This window comes from Vipera ursinii (assembly GCF_947247035.1).
Source record: "Vipera ursinii genome assembly, chromosome: 8".
NCBI lineage: Eukaryota > Metazoa > Chordata > Lepidosauria > Squamata > Viperidae > Vipera > Vipera ursinii.
In genome coordinates, this window is record NC_139519.1 from 26450819 (window position 1) to 26473398 (window position 22580).

Genomic DNA, 22580 nt, shown 5'->3' on the forward strand with positions numbered 1-22580 from the left:
GAGGGTTTGTTTGTTTCATCATCAGAAGGCAGAGATAATTGTTAGGCAAAGTTGGGTTTTATTATGTTCTAGACATTTTGGTGTTCTAGGTGCCTACAAATAGGTGGCAATTTCTGTGGAAGCTAAAATAAATGGTGGTTGCCATTCTGTGATGGTCACTATTAGAACAAGTGTGTGAGACTGAGTGGGAGAGAGTTAGCCTTCCCTTTTCAAAATCGGCACAGGATACAATTCTGGACCTGGAATGCCTCCTCCCTCTCTTTCATTCTCGCTCTCTCATTCTCTCTTTCTCCCTCCCCCCCAGTATTAGTGTGGCATCTGGAGGTGAAAGGGCCTGCGCAGGCTGCCTGTCTGATTTCGGTGAATGTGCTTCTCCTTACCTCAGGGGCACCCTGGGCCTTCCTTGAATGCCATTCTGGTGAGAGCCTGAAGTGTGCCATCCTTCAGCACCCCAGTCTGGACCGGCGAGGGTAACTTTGAGTCTCTCCAGGGCTCCCTTGTGCAGCTGCCACCCTGTCTCTGACCTCTCCACCCAAAATGCCTTGTGCAGAATGCAGCCGGTGGCCCTGCCAAGGAGTAGCCCTGTTGTGCCCACAGCTACCCTCATTTCCTCTGGGGATTCTCCACAGATTTTCATGGGCTAAGAGATCAGCACTTGGAAAACAAAATAGAAGTTTCTTCCTCACTGGTTCAGCAATTTTTCATACTTAATTAAGACCCTCATTAGCCTGTCAAAGCATCATCATTTCCTGCCTAGATTAGCACTCCTCCTGGGGTATTCAAGGGCCCCTGTTTTAGCAATAGTGTTATTTCCCATAATTATATTACCTTCATTTTCTTCAAACGGACTCTATTAGTTTATAACACCAGCCTCTAATTACACCATGCTTTCGGCTTTACACCTAAATAAACTGAAACAATCATCCTTTTCCAAGTGGATCATTAGGATGATATATCGTCATTTAAACGCTCATAAAAATTAGAGATCTGTCTTTGGGGGGCAGCGGGTTCTCATTACCTCTACCCCAATCACTCGCTGAGTCTACCCTTCTTCAAGCAACTGTGCAGCTTTGCGGGTCTAGTGGAAAATGCCACAGCAGAGGCTTCATCCTGGGACTCTGGGGAGCATGGATGGATTGGCAAATTAATCTGCCCACCTGTTTGAAAGAACGGCCAAGGGGCTGTGGCAACCAGGGGTATCCCTTTGCATGTGTTTCCCTGTTCAGTTCCCAGCCAGCCCCCTGAAAATGTGAGGGCCTTGTCCATCACCTCTGATGTGGCCGTCATCTCATGGTCTGAACCCCCTCGGAGCACCCTCAATGGCATCTTGAAGGGCTACCGGGTCATCTTCTGGTCTCTCTACATGGATGGTGGTGAGTTGGGAGCATTGCCTCGTTTATTTCATTTTCATTAATTGAATTTAGTGTAGTATCATATCTGGAGGGCAGATGGCTGTTTTTCCTCCAGTAACACATCAGATCTTCTGTCAGAAATGATGTTCTTCCTACCCTCCAACTGGATACTGGAGGTCAAGCTGGTGCTGCCTGTCACTCAGTGCCCCTAACGCCACTGCAAGATAAGGGAATTCAACTCCACTCTCCTTTGGGAACCTCTTGTGATTATTTGTCTTGTTCTGGTAGCTGACTCTCACTGCGTTTAGCACAATGGCCCCAGCGTACTTTCTCAGGGATGCCTGGAGTCACTTTGCAGACTGCAGTGCTCCTTAAATTGTCTCCTGCTCGGTGCAAGCAAATAACAGAAGGACCACTTGGACTGTGGCAGAGAGAGCACATTTCCTTTCTGAGCCCCAGAGCCTCCCCCAGCTGGGTTTATGGCACGTGAACCATGCTCTGTACAGGAGCTCCTGGTGTGTACGTGTGTATGGGGGGGGGTCTAAGCCAGTGGTTCTCAATATTGGCCACAGAGGTCCCTGAGGCCATGCCATATTTCTAGGGAGGCACAGTAAGTTTATGAGGTGGCCTCCATCCTCACATATATATTGAAATTTATTACCATTTACACTAAATGATACAAATCAGAGTAATAAACAGTACAGGTAGTAAATTACCTTTTGTTTCTAGAGAACCGTGATTGTGAGGTGGGGGGGCATACAGTTAAATGAGGCTCACAAGGGGGCCATGATAAAAAAAATTGAGAGCAGCTTCTTTCTTTGCTCCCCAACATCCAGTGCAGGCTTACTACTTTTGGGGGTTCTGTGGGCTGGTTTATTAGGGGTACTTTTAGGCTATATCAACAGCTTTTTGTGTGTGTGCATACAGTAAGAGCCCATGGGAGTGAGTGTGTGCTTCCTTCCACAAAATGTGGCTGACCCTTGAAAGGCTTCCTCTGCTGTTTCAGGGGACCTGTGTCCTATGGGGGTGGGAGGAAGCAAGGGGAAGATGGCAGGGCAGGGTACCACTGCTGTACTACATCCTGACTTTGTCCACCTGCCGGATTGCAAGTGGCAGCTCTGGCCCATTTGTGAGCCTTGGGGCACCCTCCAGCCAGATCCCAAGGCTGCTTTCCCCACTTCTGTCCTGGAGGCTTGCTGGGCAAACCAAGCCACAGCAGGCTGAGTCGAGAGGCTGCGGAGGGCAGTGGGAGCCTTGCCTGCCTTTGCATGGGGTGTTATTGCTTCCTGAACAGAGTGGGGGGAGATGCAGAATGTCACCACCACTCGGGAGCGAGCAGAGCTGCGAGGCATGGAGAAGTTCACCAACTACAGCGTGCAGGTCCTGGCCTACACCCAGGCAGGTGATGGGGTCCGCAGCAACGTCCTCCACATCCAGACTAAAGAAGACAGTGAGTGCCTGCAGCCGAGCTCTATGAAGCTGGGTGGGGATGGGGTGGGTGGGGGCAGCATCTGTTCCTTGGCCTGTGTAGAGCTGTCCCACAGCGTCTGTACAGGGGACAGGTGTCCTCTTTGGGGTGTGGATGATTCTGCTGTGCTGTGGATCCATAGGGCCCACTCTGGGGGCTTCACTTCTCCTCTTTTCTCCCTCCCTCTGGAGTTGGGGAAACTCTAGAATTTTTTACCCCACTTACCTCAGTTAAATGGCCTGACTTGCTGCAGTCAGTGGGTTTGGCCTGTTTCTGTTGTGACTCTGGACCTGGTCCTCTGGTCTCCCTCCTGGGAGGAGACAGGGCATCTTTTGGACAGCAGGACAGAGTCAGGGACTGCTGGGTGTTGGAGGCCCTAGAGAAGCCAGGAGGCCAGAAGGCTTGGAGGGACAGAGACCTGCAGAGCGGAAGGGACTCAGAGCAACCCATCGAAGGACCAGAAAAGGGTCTCTGGAGCACATGCTGGCTTTGGCCAGCCTGCCTTTTTGGTCCATCTCGGAGCTGGAAAGGGGCGCTTCACCTGGGTTGTGCTCTAGTGGTTCGGGGGTGGGGGAACTGTAGAGGGCAGTGAAGAGCAGCCAGAAGGAACTGGGGTTCCTTTCTAGCTGTGACATGATTTGAATGGTGGGCTGCATTGGTACTGGGGACACCCAGGTGAAGCCCACCTGGATGGCAGCATTCCCACGTGTGGGCTGGCCAGCTGATCCCTTCCAGAAGCCTTCCATGCATGGCAAGAGAACTTCCTTAAACTCTTGCTCTGCTTGTCTCAGTCGATCAAGAATCTGTCAGAGGCAGACTGGGCTGGGAGCAAGCTGCTGCCAGGACTTTCCCTCTAATGGCAGAAGTTGCTCTAAAGGGAGACACTGGTGTCCTGCCAGTGAGACCTTTGGTGGCTGGCACAACTGGGGTAAAAGAAGAGGACTGTTCCTTCCCCCCCTTTACCCCCAGCAGGGCACTGCAATGAGTTGTGCTCCTTCCCTCCTGCGACGGCGTGGCTGCAATGCGGCCCACCTAGAGAGGCCTTGAGAATCATGCCTCTTCTTTCCTCTTGCAGTTCCTGGTCCTCCTGCCGGGATCAAAGCGGTGCCTTCTTCTGCCAGCAGCGTTGTGGTGTCTTGGCTGCCACCCTCAAAACCTAATGGTGTTATCCGGAAGTACACCATTTTCTGCTCCAGCCCAGGCTCTGGCCAGCCGGTGAGCAGCTGTGACGGGGCTCCTGGGAGAGTGGGTGTGCCATAGTTGCCTGGCCACTAAGCCAGCGGGTTGCCAAGCCTTGTCTGTCCCCTGAAGAGAGGACTGGCCTCAGGCAGCTTTATCCTGGGGACCCTCAGCCTGGGTTGTAATCAGCAGGTGCCAGAAGCAGCCTGCAGTTCGGTGGACCATCTCAGTCTATTTTGGACACCAAGATGGGGTAGGAAAGAACAATACAGTATGGGTCAGACCTTTCTCCCATAGGGTTTTCCCTCCTTGCCCCCTGCCGTTGTTTCTCTTTCACCACATCGCATACCTTACAGGCTGACAAATGTATCATTGCTTATTTTACAAAGCAGAAATAGATTTAAATAGCCAGCATTTATTTACTAATTTAACTTAAATCATGCCTAGTGGCTAACCCCAATAATGCACAAATCTATATTTACAACACAAGGCATTTAACATCACACCAATAAAAGTCAAGGATAAATGGCATTCATGAGTTAAAACTTACCTTGGCAGAATCATCTATTTGATATATTCCTTTTCCAATGGGGAGGGTTTCACCTGCTGCAGCAGGCAGCCCTTCCCTCAGGTCAATCTGAGCAGGAGAGCAGTGAGTTAAGGGCACCGAGACAGCAATGTCCTTCTAGCACCAACTGCTTGGCCTTGCCAGTCAAAGGTAGAGGTCCAATTGTCCCTCCAGGGTTTCTATGTTCCCTAGGATAGCCTTGGCTTTTGCTAGAGAGCTGGATGCAAATTAGGAGAGAGCTTTTGGCAGGTTCTGCTCTGAGCTCCCTGCCATAGAATGGACTGAGGTGGTGTGCTGATCTACAGGAAAGGCTTCAGAAAAGAAAAAATGCTTCTCTTCCTGTGCAATAGGGTGGCTGCCCCTTGGTTTAGGCTGGCCATACACACCTCCTACTTTGGTAGCCTCAGAGGGTAGGTTCAGTTAGAATGGTCTGTCTTAGGCCTCTGTGGATTTTTCTGGTTTTCAAGCGTGCTTTGGGAATTGCCCAGGGATTTGGCAGATAATTTGACCTCAAGCTTAGTTGAAGCATAACTACTTCCATGACCTTGATGTACCAGCAGCTGGTTGAGGTTATCTCAACTGTGTTGGGTTTTGAAGAAGTACCTTCAAGCCACGACTACCTTTTTTGGTTAGTCACATTGCAGACAAAATCACTCATAGCTTGTTGAGCTGGACAATGTCCAATGAGATTCAGCAATCTGTGCCTTGCAAAAATCACAAGAGATTCATTTGAACCATGAACCCCAAGAAGGTTGAAAGGGTTTTCTGTGGGATGAACTTTGCCATATGTAGGCTAACTCCTTGTCCCTCCTGGCTTTTCAGAGTTGCCAGGAGAGGATGATATAAGGAACTGAACTAGAGTAATGACAAATGCCTTTTTGAAAGTGGGAATGATATTGCCATGAAGTGAGCATCTGCTTCCAGCCCAAACTTGCCCTTCTTTGGGAAGATAGTAGAAGAAGGTGTTGGGGCCTTGGGATGAAGTTGTTATGGATTCTAGATTGTGCTCATCCCTGGATAGGGGACACAAGTTGCATTGTTTACTCTTGTGGATGACCTGTAGCAGGAACAGGAAGAACAGGGGTCCTTCTAGAGTTCTCAGCAGCATCCAATGCCACTTGTCATGATGTTCTTCTGGAAATTAGTAGTAGTCTTTGACATTGCCTCTCCTTTTTCTTGACCTCTAGTCTTGGTTGGTGGGAAGGAGCCACTCCAACATGGAGAGCCTCTCACCCATTTTTGTTAACATATATGTGCAACTTGTGGTTTAGGATGAGGCTTCATTAGCAACCCATTTCCTGCATCCAATTGAGCAGGAGATGCAGAGACTCCAGGGATTTATTGCAATATGAATATGATTTTACAACTCTTGTGTATCATCATTTCACTTTTTAGGAGGCCGTGACCCATCTTTAAATAAATAAATAAATGAAAGAAAGAAAGAAAGAAAGAAAGAAAGAAAGAAAGAAAGAAAGAAAGAAAGAAAGAAAGAAAGAGAAAGAAAGAAGCATCTTCTACAGAACAGGCTGCTGCCCCTCTGGTCGGTTGCTCTTTTGTTCCGTCTCGTGTAGCTGCACCAATGGCAGCAGCAACATGGAAATGGATGCAGCCCAGACTTTAGTTGGCCCCCAAAGCTTCCTGGGAACATTCAGGTTATGTTAGCTTGGAAAGGAGGGCGGGGACAGCATTTGCTTATCAAAATTGCTTTCTACAGTTCATTTTAACATCTGAGCCCTTCGTTTCCAGGGCAACATAATCTTTTCATCAAAGCAACTGGTGAAGCTGCTGGGATCTGATATTGTTTCCTTGGCATCTTGTCAAGGCTGCCATTTGGCTTAAAATTGTGCATGCAATGCAATATTTATGCTTGCATATTTAAACAATGGTTATATTTAAGTATTCTGCCTGTGGATCTATCAGTCCATGTTCCAAGCATGCAAAATCAAAACTGTTCAGGCACAGAGGTGAGATATTTGTCTGCCAGTCAGGCTTGGCATTGGCCTTGATGGAGCTTCCCAGGCAGCCGCATGTGCCCACAGGTGGCAGCTCTGGGCACTTGTGGCAGCCTTGAATCTGGAATGCAAGACTTCCCCAGGGAGGGGGAGGGGAGAGCCTCCCTTCCTCCTGACCCCAGAGAGGAGCCCAGATGCTGAGAACCTGAGGGCCTTGGGAGGCAGGGCAGTCTGCCTGACTGGCTCCACGGGGATGTGCCTCGGGCCACAGTTTAAAAGTGGTCCAGCCAGGCAAACTGGACACTCTGTCAAACCAGCAATCAGTGCAAGCCCCAGCAGCCTGAAGCCTCTCTTGAACAGGCATGTCCTCTGCTTGCCCAGATCTGTCTTGCAAGAGTCAGAAGCAGGGCATGCTGGGAGTTGGGAGTTGTAATAGCACGACAAACACACAAGTAGGTACCATCTGTCAGTTCCAGGCCAATAATGTAAACCTTGTGTTCTGATTGCCCAAGAGACAGGGTGAGGTCCAGGACCTCAGAGCTGAGGTCTGAGTTATTTCCCCCTTTAGGTTCTTGTAAACAGCAGAGATTGGGGCTATTTAACTTGTTTATAAAAGAGTCCAAGTTATAGGTCAAAAGTGAAGTTGTCACTATTTTTTGCTTAAAACAGAAACAGGCACTGAAGAAATCCAGAAGTATCTGTCTAGCTTGAAGAAATGGAGAGTAAATAATAAATTTGGTCCATTGTAGAAAGAATATCCTATCTGCACAAATGTATGAAATCTTGTAGAAGTTGAGGAAAGCTCTTAGGGAAAAGCCTTCCTCCTAAGACCAGAAAGCAGGGGCGTTTCAGGGAAGCCAAGTTGCTGAGATTTTGGACAGACCAAGAAGGAAAGGAAGATGTATATCAACAAGGGCCCCTGAACCCCTGAATTTAGCAATGGCTCAGGGATTGCTAGTGCAGGCTGCTAATGCTGCCTCCAGGGCCACAGGCCTGTGGGTGGCAGCTGTTGGGGTACGTGGGTTCCCGAGAGGCCTCCACTGGGCAAGCAGGAAAGCAGTCTGATCCAGCTGCAGGCCTGTTCTCCTTCGGTTCTCCTGCAGGCTCCCAGCGAGTACGAAACAAGTCCGGAGCAGCTGTTCTATCGCATTGCACACCTGAACCGTGGTCAACAGTACCTGCTCTGGGTTGCCGCTGTCACCTCTGCAGGGCGGGGCAACATGAGCGAGAAAGTCACCATTGAGCCTGCTGGAAAAGGTTTGGCAGTGGAATGGGGAGTGTCTAGCAGCTCAGCTGCTGTAGACCCCCCACCATGTCACCCTCCCCCTCTTTTGCAGCTCCAGCCAAGATCATCTCATTTGGGGGCACAGTTACCACCCCTTGGATGAAAGATGTGCGACTGCCATGCAGTTCAGTGGGGGATCCTCTTCCAGCTGTGAAGTGGACTAAAGACAGGTATTTTTTTACCAAGGGGGGAGGGGCTTGGAAGATCTCTGGCCAGACCATGCGTTTCTAATGTTCAGGATTTCTTTTGCAGTGATGATTCGGCTATTCCAGTCATTTTGGATGGTCATCGTCAGATTCAGTCCAACGGCACCCTAATACTGCGCTCTGTGAAAGCTGAGGACTCGGGCTATTACACTTGCACTGCCACAAATACCTGGGGATTTGATACCATCATTGTCAACTTGCTGGTGCAAGGTGAGCTATCAGAAGGAACTCCCCTCCCCCCCGGGGAGGGGGCAGTTTGTCTTTAGGACAAATGACTGCCTAACTTCCCTGCCCGAGAGTGCCCAGTTTGGCGAGCTCCTACAGCTGAATGTGAAGGAGACAGGTGAGAAGGAAGCTGACCCAAATGGCCTTCCCTTTCAGTCCCTCCAGACCAGCCCCGGCTGATGGTGTCCAAGACTTCGGCTTCATCTATCACCTTGGCCTGGATCCCTGGTGACAATGGTGGCAGCTCCATCCGAGGCAAGTTGAAGGAGAGTGGCTGCGCTTGCTGGGTAGACAGACAAAGCTTGGCTTTTCCTGAATATCTCTCCAACTCTGTCTCCCCCATCCTTCTCTGGGTTTGGGCCTTCTTTCTGCAGGGTGGACTCTTGGTCTTCTGGGCGTAGTTGCCTCATGATGCTGTGGCCAAAGATTTTGATATTGGGTGAAGGCATTCTTTTGAGGAGCACTGAATGGCTTCTTGGCTCTGTGAAAGACTCCTTAAAGCTTCATCTGAGGTTGTGCATGTGTGTCTGTGTGTGGGTGTGTCTGTGTAAGCTCCAAACAGTTCCGACTGCAGCTTATTTAGGAAAGGCAGGGAAGGTCAGGCAGTTCTTTCTTACCTGGGCTCAGGTTCCTTGTACCTCCCCAACCAGCTTGTTTAGGGAGGAGGAGGAGGAGGAAGAGGAGGAGGAGAGGAGGAGGAAGATCCTATCCTCCATTTTATTTCACAACAGGACTATAGTTTGGTAGGGTTTGATAGGTAGCACCTGGTGGAAGATTAGGCCAAAATCAGTGGAGATTCCAAGATGCATTTCCCCAGTCTCGGCCTGATTCCTGGTGTGAAGCTGTCTGCCAGTGCCTCCTTGTTCATCCGCTTCAGTGCCCTCAGGGAAACAATGGCAGCCCCAGAAGAAGGAGTGAAGGGAGTCTTCACATTGCAATTAATTAAACACATGGAAATAATTACAAGGCAGTCTCCCTAGCCAGCAGCATTTGCTGGATGTGTTTGCTTTTAATTGAAACAGCCAGAAGTACTGCGGTGCAGCTGATGGAGGTAGAATCCCCTGCCTGGACTGATTCATTTTTTGGTTGGGCCGTGTGTGTGTGTGTGTGTGTGTGTGTGTGTGTGTGTGTGTGTGTGTGTGACTTCCAAGAGGAGCAAGTGGAGGAGCAGGAAGAGAGCTGGAAAAAGGATGGGCATGGAAGAGCACAACTGAAGGAGCCCAAGGAGCCATTTTCTACTTCATGGCTCATGGGAGTGGGGGAGTAGGTGGCAGCAGGTCCCCAACTGCCTGAATGGAACCCCCTCCCTCTCTGGCACAAGGATACATGTGTAGGAGCCACACTCCTCCTTGATGACATGCACAGATGGGCCCTGAGGCAGCCTGCACCTTCTTGTTTGGCTTTGCTTATTGAGCTGTGAATTTGCCTTTTGACAAAGGGGAGATGGCTGCCTAGAAGGCTGGGCACCCAATGGAAGATTTGCCATTTCTTTCTTTGGAGGAAACCGCGGCTGTCGTGGGGCAGGGGGAGTCTTCAGGGATTTAAGCCTGAGCTGCTGGCATGAACTGGGGGGCAAGGAGATGGCAGAGGCTCCTGCTGCATGGATTCCCCTTCTCCAAATTGCTCCCTTTGCTGCATCCCTGCAGGCTTTGTGCTCCAGTACTCAGTGGATAATAGTGAGGAGTGGAAGGACGTGTTAATTGCTTCTGCAGAGCGCTCCTTCAAGCTGGGCAGCCTGAAATGCGGGACCTGGTATAAGGTGAAGCTGGCAGCCAAGAACAGCGTTGGAGCTGGTCGCATCAGTGAGATCATTGAGGCCAAGACCCACGGCAGAGGTGACTGGTGCCTGGGGCTGGGGGAGGAGCAAGGTAGAGGCAGCAGCTGGGAGCCTCTGGCAGGAAGGAAGGAAGGAAGGAAGGAAGGAAGGAAGGAAGGAAGGAAGGAAGGAAGGAAGGAAGGAAGCCTTGCAGAGTGGACATTGGAATTTGTCCAGAGGAAGACTGAGAGGCTTTCTTAGAATTGGAGTTAATTGGGAAGGAAAGATTTCAGAGGGAAATTGTGGTTCCCACACACGTTTTAACAAATTGTACATAAAAACGCCATCCATCCTGACTTTCTTCTGGCTTGGAGCTCATCTGAAGGAGGAACAGCCTTCTGTGGGAGTATTTCACCCTGGCTTCCTAAGGAACTCGTTTAAACAAGGCAGACAAGGTTATTATAATGGTTCGCAGTCAGCCTCAATGGTTTCAAAGGTTTGTCAATTTCAGGAATGCCAGAGACAAGTGCATCACCTGAAGCCTAATTGAAATATTACACACATCAAGTTGATTGCAAGCTTGGTGCAGATCTTAGCCAGACCATTTAGGATCAAAGCCACTGTGAATTTTCTTGTATTAAGAAGGCCTCCTAATGAATACAGGATCCTTATGGAAGAATCATGAACACTTTTCCGTTTAAATTCTGCCGTGAGTTTGTCTGTAGAAAAAAAAGCGTTGCTTTCCCCAAACCAAGAAAATTAGAAAAAGCATTTAAATAGCCCCCTCTTCCTCCCCCATTTTTCCTTCTTTTCTGGAGATATTTTGAACGTTTGAATGTTTGAACTTCAATTACTAATAATTTAAATAATTTTTATATAGCTAGCAATGAATATGGATGTTGTGTAGCCTGCAACTCAACAAATAATTAATTCAATCTTTTTTTGGAGGGAAGAGGGAAATTAATTGACCCCTTTTTAGAGGGGGGAGTTGATCCTTTGGGAGGTGATCCTCATTTGCCGTTGCACAGCTGGGAAAGGGCAGCTGCCTGAGGAGTCTAGCTGAAGGGAGCACCTGCCCGGGCTGTGTTACTGTGGTGGCAGACAGCTCATGGAGAGCCTCTTGGGAGCTCTGGGTTTTGTAGTGCCTAAATTGATGATGATGATGATGATGATGATGATGATACTTAATGTGTCTGCTCTACGTTGTATTGGTTAGTGGTTTAGGCAGTACACCTTAAGGGAACAAAGGTCATGAAAGAAACTCTTGGTGCCTCTTTCCAGAACCTGGCAAACTGCTCTATTCTATTCTGCCCAAGCTCACCTGCTTCCTTCTCCTTGTAGAGCCGTCTTTCAATAAGGACCAACATCTGTTCACCCACATCAACTCCACCCATGCCAGGCTGAGCCTGCAAGGCTGGAACAATGGGGGCTGCCCCATTGTAGCCATCGTCCTGGAGTTCCGCCCCAAAAGCACCTGGGCTTGGCAGAGCCTGCGAGCCAATTATTCCAGTGAAGTCTTTCTGACTGACCTGCACGAAGCCACTTGGTATGAGCTGCGCATGAAAGCATGCAACAGTGCCGGCTGTGGCAATGAGACCCTGCAGTTCGCCACCCTGGACTATGATGGCAGTGAGTGTGGATTGGCTGGGGAGTTTAGAAGCCCCCGTTCCCTGCGGGTCGGGCTTGTTCAGGGGTTGCACAGATTGTGCTTTGACACTTCTTTTGCACAGGCACTATTCCACCTATTAAGTCTGCGCAAGGAGAAGGAGATGATGTCAAGAAGCTTTTCACCATCGCTTGCCCTGTCATCTTGGCCACACTTGGTGTGGCGTTGCTCTTTGTCGTTCGAAAGAAGCGGAAGGAAAAGCGTCTGAAGCGTTTGCGAGGTGAATGTTTGGTTCTTGGGAATCCCTTTTAGCCAGGAGAGAAACCCCAAGGCCAGATGAGCCTGAGCAGGTATCAATCTGGCTTTCCCCTCCAGAGGATTCGGTCCCTGCAGCTGCCTATGTAGGTGGGGCTGGGGGAGAAAGGTGGGTGCTGCAGAATAGAACCCTCATTAGAGCTGGCGGTACAGATACTCCTTGACTTACAACTACAATTGGGACTCGACTTGAAAATTCATTGTTAAGGGGCACAGCCTTTAAGTGAGGCCTCATAGGACGACACTTGGCTTTACAGCCTCTTTTGCCGCAACCTTCCCTGCCAGCTTCCCCATGGACTTTGCTTGTCAGAAGCTGGTTGGGAAGGACCCAATGGTGGGTGCAGGAGCTGCAACTGTCAGTTGCCAAGCACCCAAACTGCAGCCAGGTGACTGCAGGGACGCTGCGACAGTTCTAAGTATACGTAAGTGCTGGTCGTAAGTCACTTTTTCAGTGCTATTGTCACTAAAGGAACACTGGTAAGTCGAGGGTTACCTCCACAGGCATGCACCCCTCTTTGTTCTTTCCTTTAGCCTTAGCTCCCCTTAGAAAGGGACACCCCACCCCCCAGGCCAGAGAACCCACAGTAACCTCAAGGCCTGATTCAAGCTGCACAAGAGCAGCCGGGGCAGAGGGCTGCTGCTTCTGCTGCCCCCATTCAGGCCTCTCTGCTCTTTTCCTTTGCAGATGCCAAGAGTTTGGCTGAAATGCTCATCAGGTGGGTAACCACATTCAAGTCTTGCTGGTTAGCATTTCAATGCAGGGTGAATACAGAGGACCTATCTTCTTCTCCTTTGCAGTAAGAATAATCGTAGCTTTGACACGCCTGTGAAGGGTCCTCCCCAAGGCCCTCGGCTGCACATCGACATCCCCCGGGTTCAGCTGCTCATCGAGGACAAGGAGGGGATCAAACAGATTGGTGAGTGGCTTTGCTTCACCTCCCAGCCTTATCCCCAGAGCTGCCTCCTTTGTGTTTTGCCCTTGTCCAATTACTCTCCCTGGCTCTGGGAATGGGATCGCTCTTCCGTGCAGATGTGACTGCAGTCCTAGGTGGAGTCTAGATTCTCTCCTTCCCAGCATCAACTGGGTTGAATAGTGTTTTGGGACTCCTGGCAAGCATTTTGGGTGTGGCCAGTTGCAGGTGCCAGCCTTCCTCTCTACCCCCAATGAGGCTCTAAGAACATAAAGGGACACCCTCCAACTCTGGACTTCTCTTGCAGGAGGGGTCGAGGTGGGGGTTATTGCTTCTTAGCCATCCCAGGGTGGGATGTCATTATCCAAATTTATTTTCCATAGGAGATGACAAAGCAACAGTCCCAGTCTCTGACCCAGAATTCAACCAGACTGTCAATCCACAGACCTTCTGCACAGGGGTGTCACTACACCATCCAGCACTGATCCAGAACACAGGGCCTTTGATTGATATGTCTGACATCCGCCCTGGCACAAGTAAGCACTGCAGACAATCCTCCACTCTGGCCCCAGCAGGAAAAAGATCAGAGGTCTTCGCCCAAGCAGAGACGCTTTAAACCAAATGCGTCTGAAGGCAGACGGTCACTAGGCATGGAGGGATGGAAGAGGTCTCTGGGGGAACTCTTGGCCCTACTTGTAGCCAAATTCTCAGACTCTACTAAGGTTTCATTTCTCACAGTAACCAGCTCTGATAAGAGGCTTTGAATCGTGTGGCTATGTTAACCTAAACTGACAGTGCTGGAACAGTGAGGTTGTGAGAACTTGACTATTTATGCCCTTTATCTGCAAAATAAATGTATTGCAGTTTGGCATGTGGCCAGACTGTAGCCTGTTTTTAGTGATTTCAGGTCTTGCCTCCCCAAAATTTAAAGGGATCTAATGAACACTGGTCTGTCTGGCCCTTCTCTGCCCTCTGATGGTTCTATCTGACCTGCATGCCAGGGCCTGCTTTATCTTCTGTGTGCCTTGCTCAAGCCCACAGGTGGCACTCCAGTCAGCCCCATAGCTGCCCCTCTCTTCCCCGACTGGTTCATCTCCTCCAGCTGCTCAGCACTTTCCTATTCCCCGTCTTGTCAGGGCTTCTGTCCTCACACACCAATGGTTTTGTGTTTGGCTTGCCGCTTCTGGCCAGATAATTGGCCTTCTAGGTCCAGGCCTGGTCTATGTTTTGATCCGTGTCGTGTTCCATCTCATACGCTGCACACGACATATTCAGTACATGGAATGTTGCATAAATCCCACCATGACTATATTCAAAGGGGGTGGGGAGAGAGAATAATCTGCAAGTACAAAAAAACATTTTAGATACAAGGCATCGCTGACGTAAAAATGAAGCTGTTCGTGAGAAACTACAGCAACTACATGAGGCAGATTTCAGCCCAGCCTCATAAGGTCCAATCTACACAGTTCTTATTTCTCCTTCCAAAGGCAGAAACAGCAGCCATTTTCTTTTGCAGATCCTGTTTCAAGGAAAAGTGTGAAATCTACACACAGTACCCGGAACAGATACTCCAGCCAGTGGACTCTCACCAAGTGCCAGGCCTCCACGCCAGCACGGACTCTGGCCTCTGACTGGAGAGCAGTTGGCTCCCAGCATGGCATCACAGTGACTGAAAGCGACAGTTTCAGTGCTAGTTTGTCGCAGGACACAGGTGAGTCGAGTTACACCCACAAAGCACAGCCATCCAAATCCAGCTGCAGTTTGTTGTGCCCTACCACCCCAGAACTCTCAGGAGCTAAAAATTGAGGCTCACTCTTCTTTCCGCATATTTTGTGGAGGTTTTATTTGTTTATTTTAATTTATATGCAAACAGAGAAACTAGATTCTTAAATGGTTCCACAAAATAACACATTAAATTAAAAACAACAAAAATTATAACATAAACCAGGCTAATTCTACTAATAGCTACTACTACCCCCTTTCATGCATCATCACACAAAGGAATGTCACTCACAGCTTCTATTATATGTCAAAGACTTGACAAAATAGTCAGACCTAAGTAGCTCTTCTGAAGACCAGCAGCTTGTTCATGATCTGAATTCAGGTGCAGAACCAGGAGAGGGGCAGCAAAGGAAAAGTCATCTATCTGTCATGGTGCCTTATGGTGGGGTTGAAAGTGTATGCTTCCTTTTGGAGCTTAGTGAACAGACAGAAGCTTCTGGGAGAGCTCATTGCAGGAGTTAAATTAAGAGGTGATGAAGAAATAAGTAGCTGTGAACAGATACTTCTTATCCAGGAAGTGTTGTTACTAACATGCAAGATGGAGTTGCACAAAAAGTCTCCTAGCCATAGCTGCCTTCTACTCCTTGAACAGATGTTGCAAATCCAAAAAGATCTCTTTATTTCTGAAGCATTTTGGGCTTACGGAGCATGAGCCTGTCCAGAAGAAAAGATGGGATACCACTGGGTTCCAATGTCACATCCACTCATTTCTTATCAGGATTGAACTTGAGTCTGTTTGTTCCTGCCCAGATCTTCAAAGACTCTGAGATAATATCTACACCATGTCTCTTCTTTGGCTCCAGAGTTAGGAAGTGCAGGAACTAATTTAATTTAATTGGGTTTTAGCTTAATTTCAGGGACTGTAATTTAATCATAGTTTTAACTGTTTTTAATTTTTGTATGCTATGTATTTTAATTCTCCCTGTAAACCGCCCTGAGTCCTACGGGAATAGGACGGTATATAAATTTAAATAATAAATAAATAAATAAATAAAAACTGACTTCATGCATTCCAAGCTGTTTCATCTTAGCATAGAGTGGGAGTGAAATCAACTGGCTTGCAGGTTGTCCTGGCAGGGTTTACATTGTCTCCCTCTTGTTTCCACAGACAAAGGCCGAAACAGCATGGTGTCCACGGAGAGTGCCTCATCCACTTACGAAGAGTTGGCTCGGGCTTATGAGCATGCCAAGTTAGAGGAGCAGCTGCAGCATGCCAAGTTTGAAATCACAGAGTGCTTCATTTCTGACAGCTCCTCTGACCAGATGACCACTGGCACCAATGAGAATGCTGACAGCATGACTTCCATGAGCACTCCCTCCGAGCCAGGCATCTGCCGCTTCACAGCCTCTCCTCCCAAACCACAAGACAGTGACCGTGGCAAGGGTGTAGCTGTGCCTATCCCTCACCGAGCAAATAAAAGTGAGCTATGATGCAGTTGCTGCCTTTTGGTGCCCCAAATGAAGAGCTCAGCCCCAAAGAGCGAAAGCATTTAGGCTTGTATACTGCCCCATAACACTTTACAGCACACTCTGGGTAGTTTACAATGTCAGCATACTGCCCCCAACAATCTGGATCCTCATTTTACTGACCTTGGAAGGATGGAAGGCTGAGTCAGCCTTGACTGTGAGGTCAAGCAGAGTCTGCGAGCAGAGTCTGCCTCCAATACTGCACTGTAGCCACTGATTGCAGCTCTTCATGAGGCAGCTCAGGACAGTCTTCCCGTAAAGTGTTTGAATGAGCTTGGATAGCGGAATGGGAGGTGCTCTGTGCAGGGAAGAGCAACCAACCCTCAAGTTAGGTACTCAGAACCAAACTGGGATGGTAATGCTTGCTCCAGAGAGCTGGGGGTCTAAAGGGGATGCGGGGAGGGAGCGCTGGTGCTTGCCAGTCACAGAGTGGGCTGGATCTTTAGACTTCTTTCACCTGCTTTGCCTTTTCCCTGAAGGAGTTGCTTGTTTTCAGTGGACTGGATGAATTTTTTCTCTGGTCCTGTTGCATCCCATTTGTGCTTGAGTAACCTTGGGGCTCCTCCTGGCCCCACCTCTGCTCACCCTCTTTCTACCTTTTACAGGTGACTACTGCAACCTGCCTTTGTATATGAAATCTGAAACGTTCTTCCGCAAGCCAGACCTTCAAGACCCTTGTCCTGTAGTGCCACCCCGGGAAGCCTCCATACGAAATCTGGCTCGGACCTATCACACACAAGCCAGACACTTGACTTTAGATGCCAGCAGCAAAGCCTCGGCTGCGCCACACACAACTGCAGCCACCACCTTACCTCAGAGAACTCTTGCCATGCCAGGCTCGGCCAGTGGTGCCCCTCCTGCTGCTCCCACTGCTGCTCCTGCCCCGGCCCCCGAACCTAGCCCGGGTCCTGCTGCTGAGCCACGCTTGCTTACGCATAGCAAGATTGGGGGGTCTAAAGACTCACTATTAGAAATGAGCACATCTGGCATAGGGAGGCCACAGAAGCAGGGAACTGGTGCCTACTCCAAATCCTATACGCTGGTCTAGAGTGGGTAGGAAGGACAGATGCGGCTCTTTCTCCAAGTCATTTATACTGTAATTAAGTGGAGCTCTTGTACAGAATGGATTTTTTGTTTTTGTATAAATGAAACTATTTTTCTCTTCTCCAGAACTGGGGGGGAAAGTCACGAGGGCTCTGAGCATCTGCAGGAAGTTCTTTTATGGAAGAAGCCCTGCTCTCCTTTTAGTGTTGCCGAAGAGGGTGCTGAATCCTGCTGGGCACCCGCTCTTTCTCATCCTCCCATCGCCCTCATCACACAGACTTTTTTTTTTTAAAGACCCCTTTGGGACACTGCATGTTGTTTTACTGTTTGGTAAACTATGGGATTTGCTTCCAGTTGCATCTGCCTAATACTTTTTTCTATTAAAAAAAAGCCAGCGCAGTGTGCAATAAAAGTTATGTTTCTATAAAACGAAAGTCCTTTGTTTGGCTGATCTCCAAGAACAAACAGGAAGCTGTGATGCAGATGGCAGAGGCAGCTTTGAAAGAATAAATTCTGGAGTCCTATTTCAGAGGCCTTGCAATTGACATCCTCTGTTTTAACATGAATGAAGCTATTCTAGGAAATGTCAGATATAATAATTAATAATAATAATAATAATAATAATAATAATAAGAAGAAGAAGAAGAAGAAGAAGAAGAAGAAGAAAAGAAGAAGAAGAAGAAGAAGAAGAAGAAGAAGAAGAGGAAGAGGAAGAGGAAGAAGAGGAAGAAGAAGTTGGAAGGTACCTTGGAGGTCATCTAGTCCAACCCCCTATACCATTTCAGGCAAATGGCTGTCCAGTCTCTTCTTAAAAACTTCCAGTGTTGGAGCATTCACCACTTCTGGAGGCAGGTTGTTCCACTGGTTAATTGTTCTAATTGTCAGGAAGTTTCTCCTTAGTTCTAGGTTGCTTCTCTCCTTGACTAGTTTCCATCCTTTGCTTCTTGTCCTGCTTTCAGGTGCTTTGGAGAATAGCTTGACTCCCTCTTCTTTGTGGCAGCCCCTGAGATATTGGAACACTGCTATCATGTCACCCCTCACCCTTCTCTTTGTTAAACTACACATACCCAATTCCAGCAACCGTTCCCTATATGTTTTAGCCTCGTCCCCCAACCATCTTTGTTGCTCTTCTCTGTACTCTTTCTAGAGTCTCAACATCTTTTTTACATCGTGGTGATCAAAACTGGATGCAGTATTCTAGGTGTGGCCTTACCAAGGCATTGTGAAGTGGTATTAGTACTTCACATGATCTTGATTCTATCCCTCTGTTAATGCAGCCTAGCACTGTGTTGGCTTTTTTGGCAGCTGCAGCAGACTGCTGGCTCATATTGAAGTGATTGTCTACTAGGACACCGAGATCCCTCTCACAGTTACTACTATTGAGCAAGGTACCACCTACGCTATACCTGTGCATTTGATTTTTCCTGCCTAAATGTAGAACCTTACTTTTTTCACCATTGAATTTCATTGGTGAAATCAAGGGCGGGAGAAGGGCGGTATATAAATAAAATTATTATTATTATTATTATTATTATTATTATTATTATTATTATTATTATTATTATTATTATTATTATTTTGTTAGATAGCGCCCAGTGTTCGAGTCTGTCCAGATCCTCCTGTATTTTAAGCCTTGTACACACAGGCAGTAATTATCAGCATGAGATCATTATTTTATGTATACATCTCTTAGGCACCACAGCTATTTAAAAGCAGTAATATCTAATAAAACCTTTTAAAGTGCCATTTTTCTTTCCTCAGCACAGCCAATAAAATAGGAATTGTCAGACAGGGAGACAGTAGGACACAATTTTTTTCTTACCAGCAAGCAAAGCTTCCAATTGATAGAAGCCCTCAAATGATTTTAGTAGGGCAGGTTCAGGTGGGGAGAGACCTTGCATCAGCTCCCCTGGTTGGTAAGCAGTTTCAGCCCGGACAATGCTCCACCTTACCTAGCAGAGGGCAGCAAGTCCATCGCTTAGAGAATTCGTTATCCCTCCTGGATGACCTTTGCCTGAGCAAGTGAACTGTTTGCTGCAGGTGCCAGGAGTAAAGACAAATACGGCAGCTGGCTCCATTGGATCGCTGCTTGGCAAAGCTAGCAGCTCAGGAAGGAAGCCCCCCCCCATCCGAGCACGCCAAGGTGTCCTCTCAGCAGCATGGGAGCCAGTGTCGGATGGGCAGCCATGACCAGCACGCCCTTACTACCCCTTCTCTCTCTGTTCATTTTGTAGCTGATTATGGTGAGGAAGCAAGAATAGCAGCTGCAAAAAATGTTTTGTTCAGGACGTCTTGGAATGACTCCAAGGAATTTTCTGCCATGCTAGGGCAGAGGACCAGGTAAGCAGAGTGACTGGGAGTGGGGTGATGCAATCCCTGGAACAGCATTGGCCAAAAGAAGGAGGTGACCATAGGAAATGCCGGCAAGTAAACTTGGAGACTGATAGAGGAGGATGAGGAGCTGGTTATCCCAGGCTTTCTTTCCAAACAAATCCAACAAGCAAAGTTATTAGAAAGCACACACTAATCAGCTGGAGGAGGGCAATGATTCTCAAAAGGGAAGGACAAAGATCCCCAGGGTGATTTGCTAAACCCGCTGCACATTAAGACTGTATTCCTGCAGCTGTGGCTTGTAAGAGGTAACTCACATGTTCCTCCTATGTGAATTCAATTAATCCATTTACAGGGATTTTAGCCTTAACAGCTTTTGGGCTTTATCATGGGTTAAGGATAGGACATGTGAAATTATCACATAATCACCTTGTGGCCCCAAGTCCTAACTAAAAGTTTTTAAGTAAACTTGGAAGTTGGTAATGTGGGCTGACAGACATGATACATGTGTAACACAGATGCTGCATTTCATTGTTTATGGCAAGGTAGCTGCCCCCAAGAAGATGCTTTGGTGTTAATGCTCCATAACCGTAAGGCACTCCCGTGAATGGATATATGGATGCCATGGCCCCTGGCCGAGACTTCTGGCTTCAGTTCCTGGAAGATCTTACAGCTCTTAACAGTTCTCCTTCCTCAATCCCCTTTACTAGTTCCATATTTGAGAGACTCGTATCCAAAGGAAATGTACTCAACGGCCTTGAGGCCGAGTCACAAGAAAGAGGGGACTTGTGGACTAGACAGGGCAATGACATTTCTTAGAATATGCTGTGGCCAAGGTGGGACTACAGTAAGAAAGTGGTAACACACAGGCAGTAATTATCAGCATGAGACCAACTTGCACAACTCATCAATATTTACATTGCAAAGGTGTCCAAAGGACTGCAACATTTCCAAACACAGCACTAGGAGTTTCAGGACCAGTTTCCACAGGCAAAGAAACGCTGCCCCTAACATGCAGGCAGCAATGCTGGCCTAAAGCAATCGGTGACACTGAAGAGGAGCCTTGAAGTGGCTTGTCCATGTGCTCCTTTTTGACATGACAAGCAGCAGCCTCAGGATAAGAGACTGGCACCACATGCCAACTTAGCCAATTAGACAGCCACACTGGAAGTTGTCACCATGCAAGACATGGTGGTAACCTTCAAAGCAAAGGGCTGGGCTGGGAAACAAGCTGGTGGCATGTCAGTACAAAGACCTGAAGACTGGCATTGCAGTTCAAAGTCCACAGCCTCCCAGCCCATCAGCCCACTTGTATTGCTGAGATGTAACATACAATGCTGTACAACTTTGTGCAAACGTCTCAGAGTGATCCCTGAGAAGAGAGGTGGGTGTTGAGTCCTTTGCCCTGTAATGTCACACAGTTGATTCCATCATTTCCTAACAAGAGGGTGTGAGCGAACTCCCTCTGCCTCTGATCAAAGGGATGGATTCACTAGAATGCTCCCAAGATGGCCTGCCTGATGCTAGCAGCACTCCCATTTTGGAACCTCTCATCTTCATTCCTGATGCCAAGGGAGGTCACCTTCCAATAGTGCCCGCCAGGGGAGAGGGAAAGGGGAGGGCAAGGATTAGGCATGGACCAGAAGGCACAGGACTTCTGCTCAGCAAAGGATCTCTGGAAAGCCCACTACCATTTACATTCCGATTACAAAAGGTCACCAGAATAATCTGGCTGAAGCTGATCTGCTGGGTATCCAAAGAGAGACACACTTTTCTCCTAGCAATCTCCATGATTGCCTCTGCCTTGATTAAGGAATATAGCAACTCACAAAATAATGTTGGGACCAGATGAAGTGATGCAAATGTGAGCCATTTTAGAATCTGATTGTAAAAAAAATCTTCCTGACTGCAGCATGGAAAAAGCAACAAAGCCACGAAAGATGTAGAAAAGAATACATTTAATCAGAATTTAAAAATAGAGTTAATAGTTGAAGGATGCACACCACCAGTCCTCTGCTATAATATGCATTTCATTTATTGGAAGGCCAATAAAACAAGTTCTTCCAGCCCTGGTGCAAACAAGGCAGGAGAAAAGCTTCTGTGGACCACCCAGAGGGAGAGATGAGGCCCGAGGCCACTTGTAGCACCAGCCCGTGGGGAGGATGGTTTCTGCTGCCTGTTTAGACACATGGTGACCACTGTTTGAAAAACAACCCCAGAGATCAGCGGTCCACTTGAAAACAGAGGTGGGGGAGGGGAGGTTGTTGAAAAATTTAGCTTTCTTCTGGCAGCTTAATCAAAGGATATACCAACTCCTTGCAAGGAAGAGTACATTGGGCCATTGCCTGATCTAATTTACCCCACATCTCGATTTACCCTCTAGTGTTTCTGGGAGCACCGAAGAATCTGCCTAGTGGGTGCCATGGATACGGTGCCAGTGCTCCAGACAGCATACCAGCAGGTCGGGTACACAAGCCCTTAGGAAAAGGACAGAAACCAGGAGTAGAAATGAACTCCCAGAATCCAGAAGCACCTGGGGAATTGGACTTGCTCGTGACCTGCTTCAGCCTCTGTAGTTCATATTCCCAGTTGCTGTGGGAGCAGAAGCCCAAAGCCAGCCCACTCAGCGGTCATACCTGAAATGGGGGTTCTGAGGTGCAGACAGAGTGGAAAGAGGAATCTGGGCAAGAGAGAAGATGCTGGCCCCTCAAGCCCATGTCTTTCAGGATGGGCCCTTTCTTTCTCTGGCTCCCTAAGTATGGATGGACAGGCCACCTTTCTCCATTCAGCACACACGCCTTTCTCTTTCACATTTATGACGTTTCCCTTTGATGGAAAATCTACAAAAAGGCTTTAATTAATTTCCCAAGAGAAATATAGCTAAGAATCAATCTCTGCAGCCCAAAAAAACATGTGGAGGCTGTTAGGTACAGAGATAATAATATCATATATTGTTGTTAGACAGGTAGCCAGGCTTTTTGCAGACAAGCAGGATTTTTGTCTATCTAGAAATGGTAGACCTTGATCTGACTGTTCTCATCCAGCCCAAGCTGCACCAAACCAGAGCCACTGCTGGAGGAATGCAAAGGACTCAAAGGACTCGGCAAGAGAGGTCTGGCAACTTGAGTGAAGG

The 22580-nt window shown here is 48.1% G+C and overlaps 2 protein-coding genes across 6 annotated transcripts in view; one reads left to right on the plus strand and one right to left on the minus strand.

The window, feature by feature from the left end:
* Positions 1-17475, plus strand: part of DSCAML1 (DS cell adhesion molecule like 1) — a 100136-nt gene extending 82661 nt beyond the window's left edge. Inside the window, exons 16-31 of the mRNA XM_083368262.1 lie at positions 1227-1373; positions 2647-2802; positions 3896-4035; positions 7623-7776; positions 7857-7974; positions 8057-8220; positions 8392-8490; positions 9882-10070; positions 11333-11620; positions 11722-11877; positions 12598-12628; positions 12711-12829; positions 13207-13359; positions 14340-14534; positions 15714-16025; positions 16678-17475. Coding sequence (XP_083224388.1) covers positions 1227-1373; positions 2647-2802; positions 3896-4035; positions 7623-7776; positions 7857-7974; positions 8057-8220; positions 8392-8490; positions 9882-10070; positions 11333-11620; positions 11722-11877; positions 12598-12628; positions 12711-12829; positions 13207-13359; positions 14340-14534; positions 15714-16025; positions 16678-17120 — 2864 coding nt within the window. The 3' untranslated portion in view covers positions 17121-17475. The remainder of the gene's footprint in view (positions 1-1226; positions 1374-2646; positions 2803-3895; positions 4036-7622; positions 7777-7856; positions 7975-8056; positions 8221-8391; positions 8491-9881; positions 10071-11332; positions 11621-11721; positions 11878-12597; positions 12629-12710; positions 12830-13206; positions 13360-14339; positions 14535-15713; positions 16026-16677) is intronic.
* Positions 17476-22274: 4799 nt separating this feature from the next.
* CEP164 (centrosomal protein 164) overlaps positions 22275-22580 on the minus strand; it is a 29371-nt gene continuing 29065 nt past the window's right edge. For all 5 annotated transcript variants that reach the window (XM_083368124.1, XM_083368122.1, XM_083368121.1 and 2 more), the window contains one exon: positions 22275-22561. In XM_083368124.1, the coding sequence (XP_083224250.1) occupies positions 22453-22561 (109 nt within the window). In that variant the 3' untranslated portion in view covers positions 22275-22452. The remainder of the gene's footprint in view (positions 22562-22580) is intronic.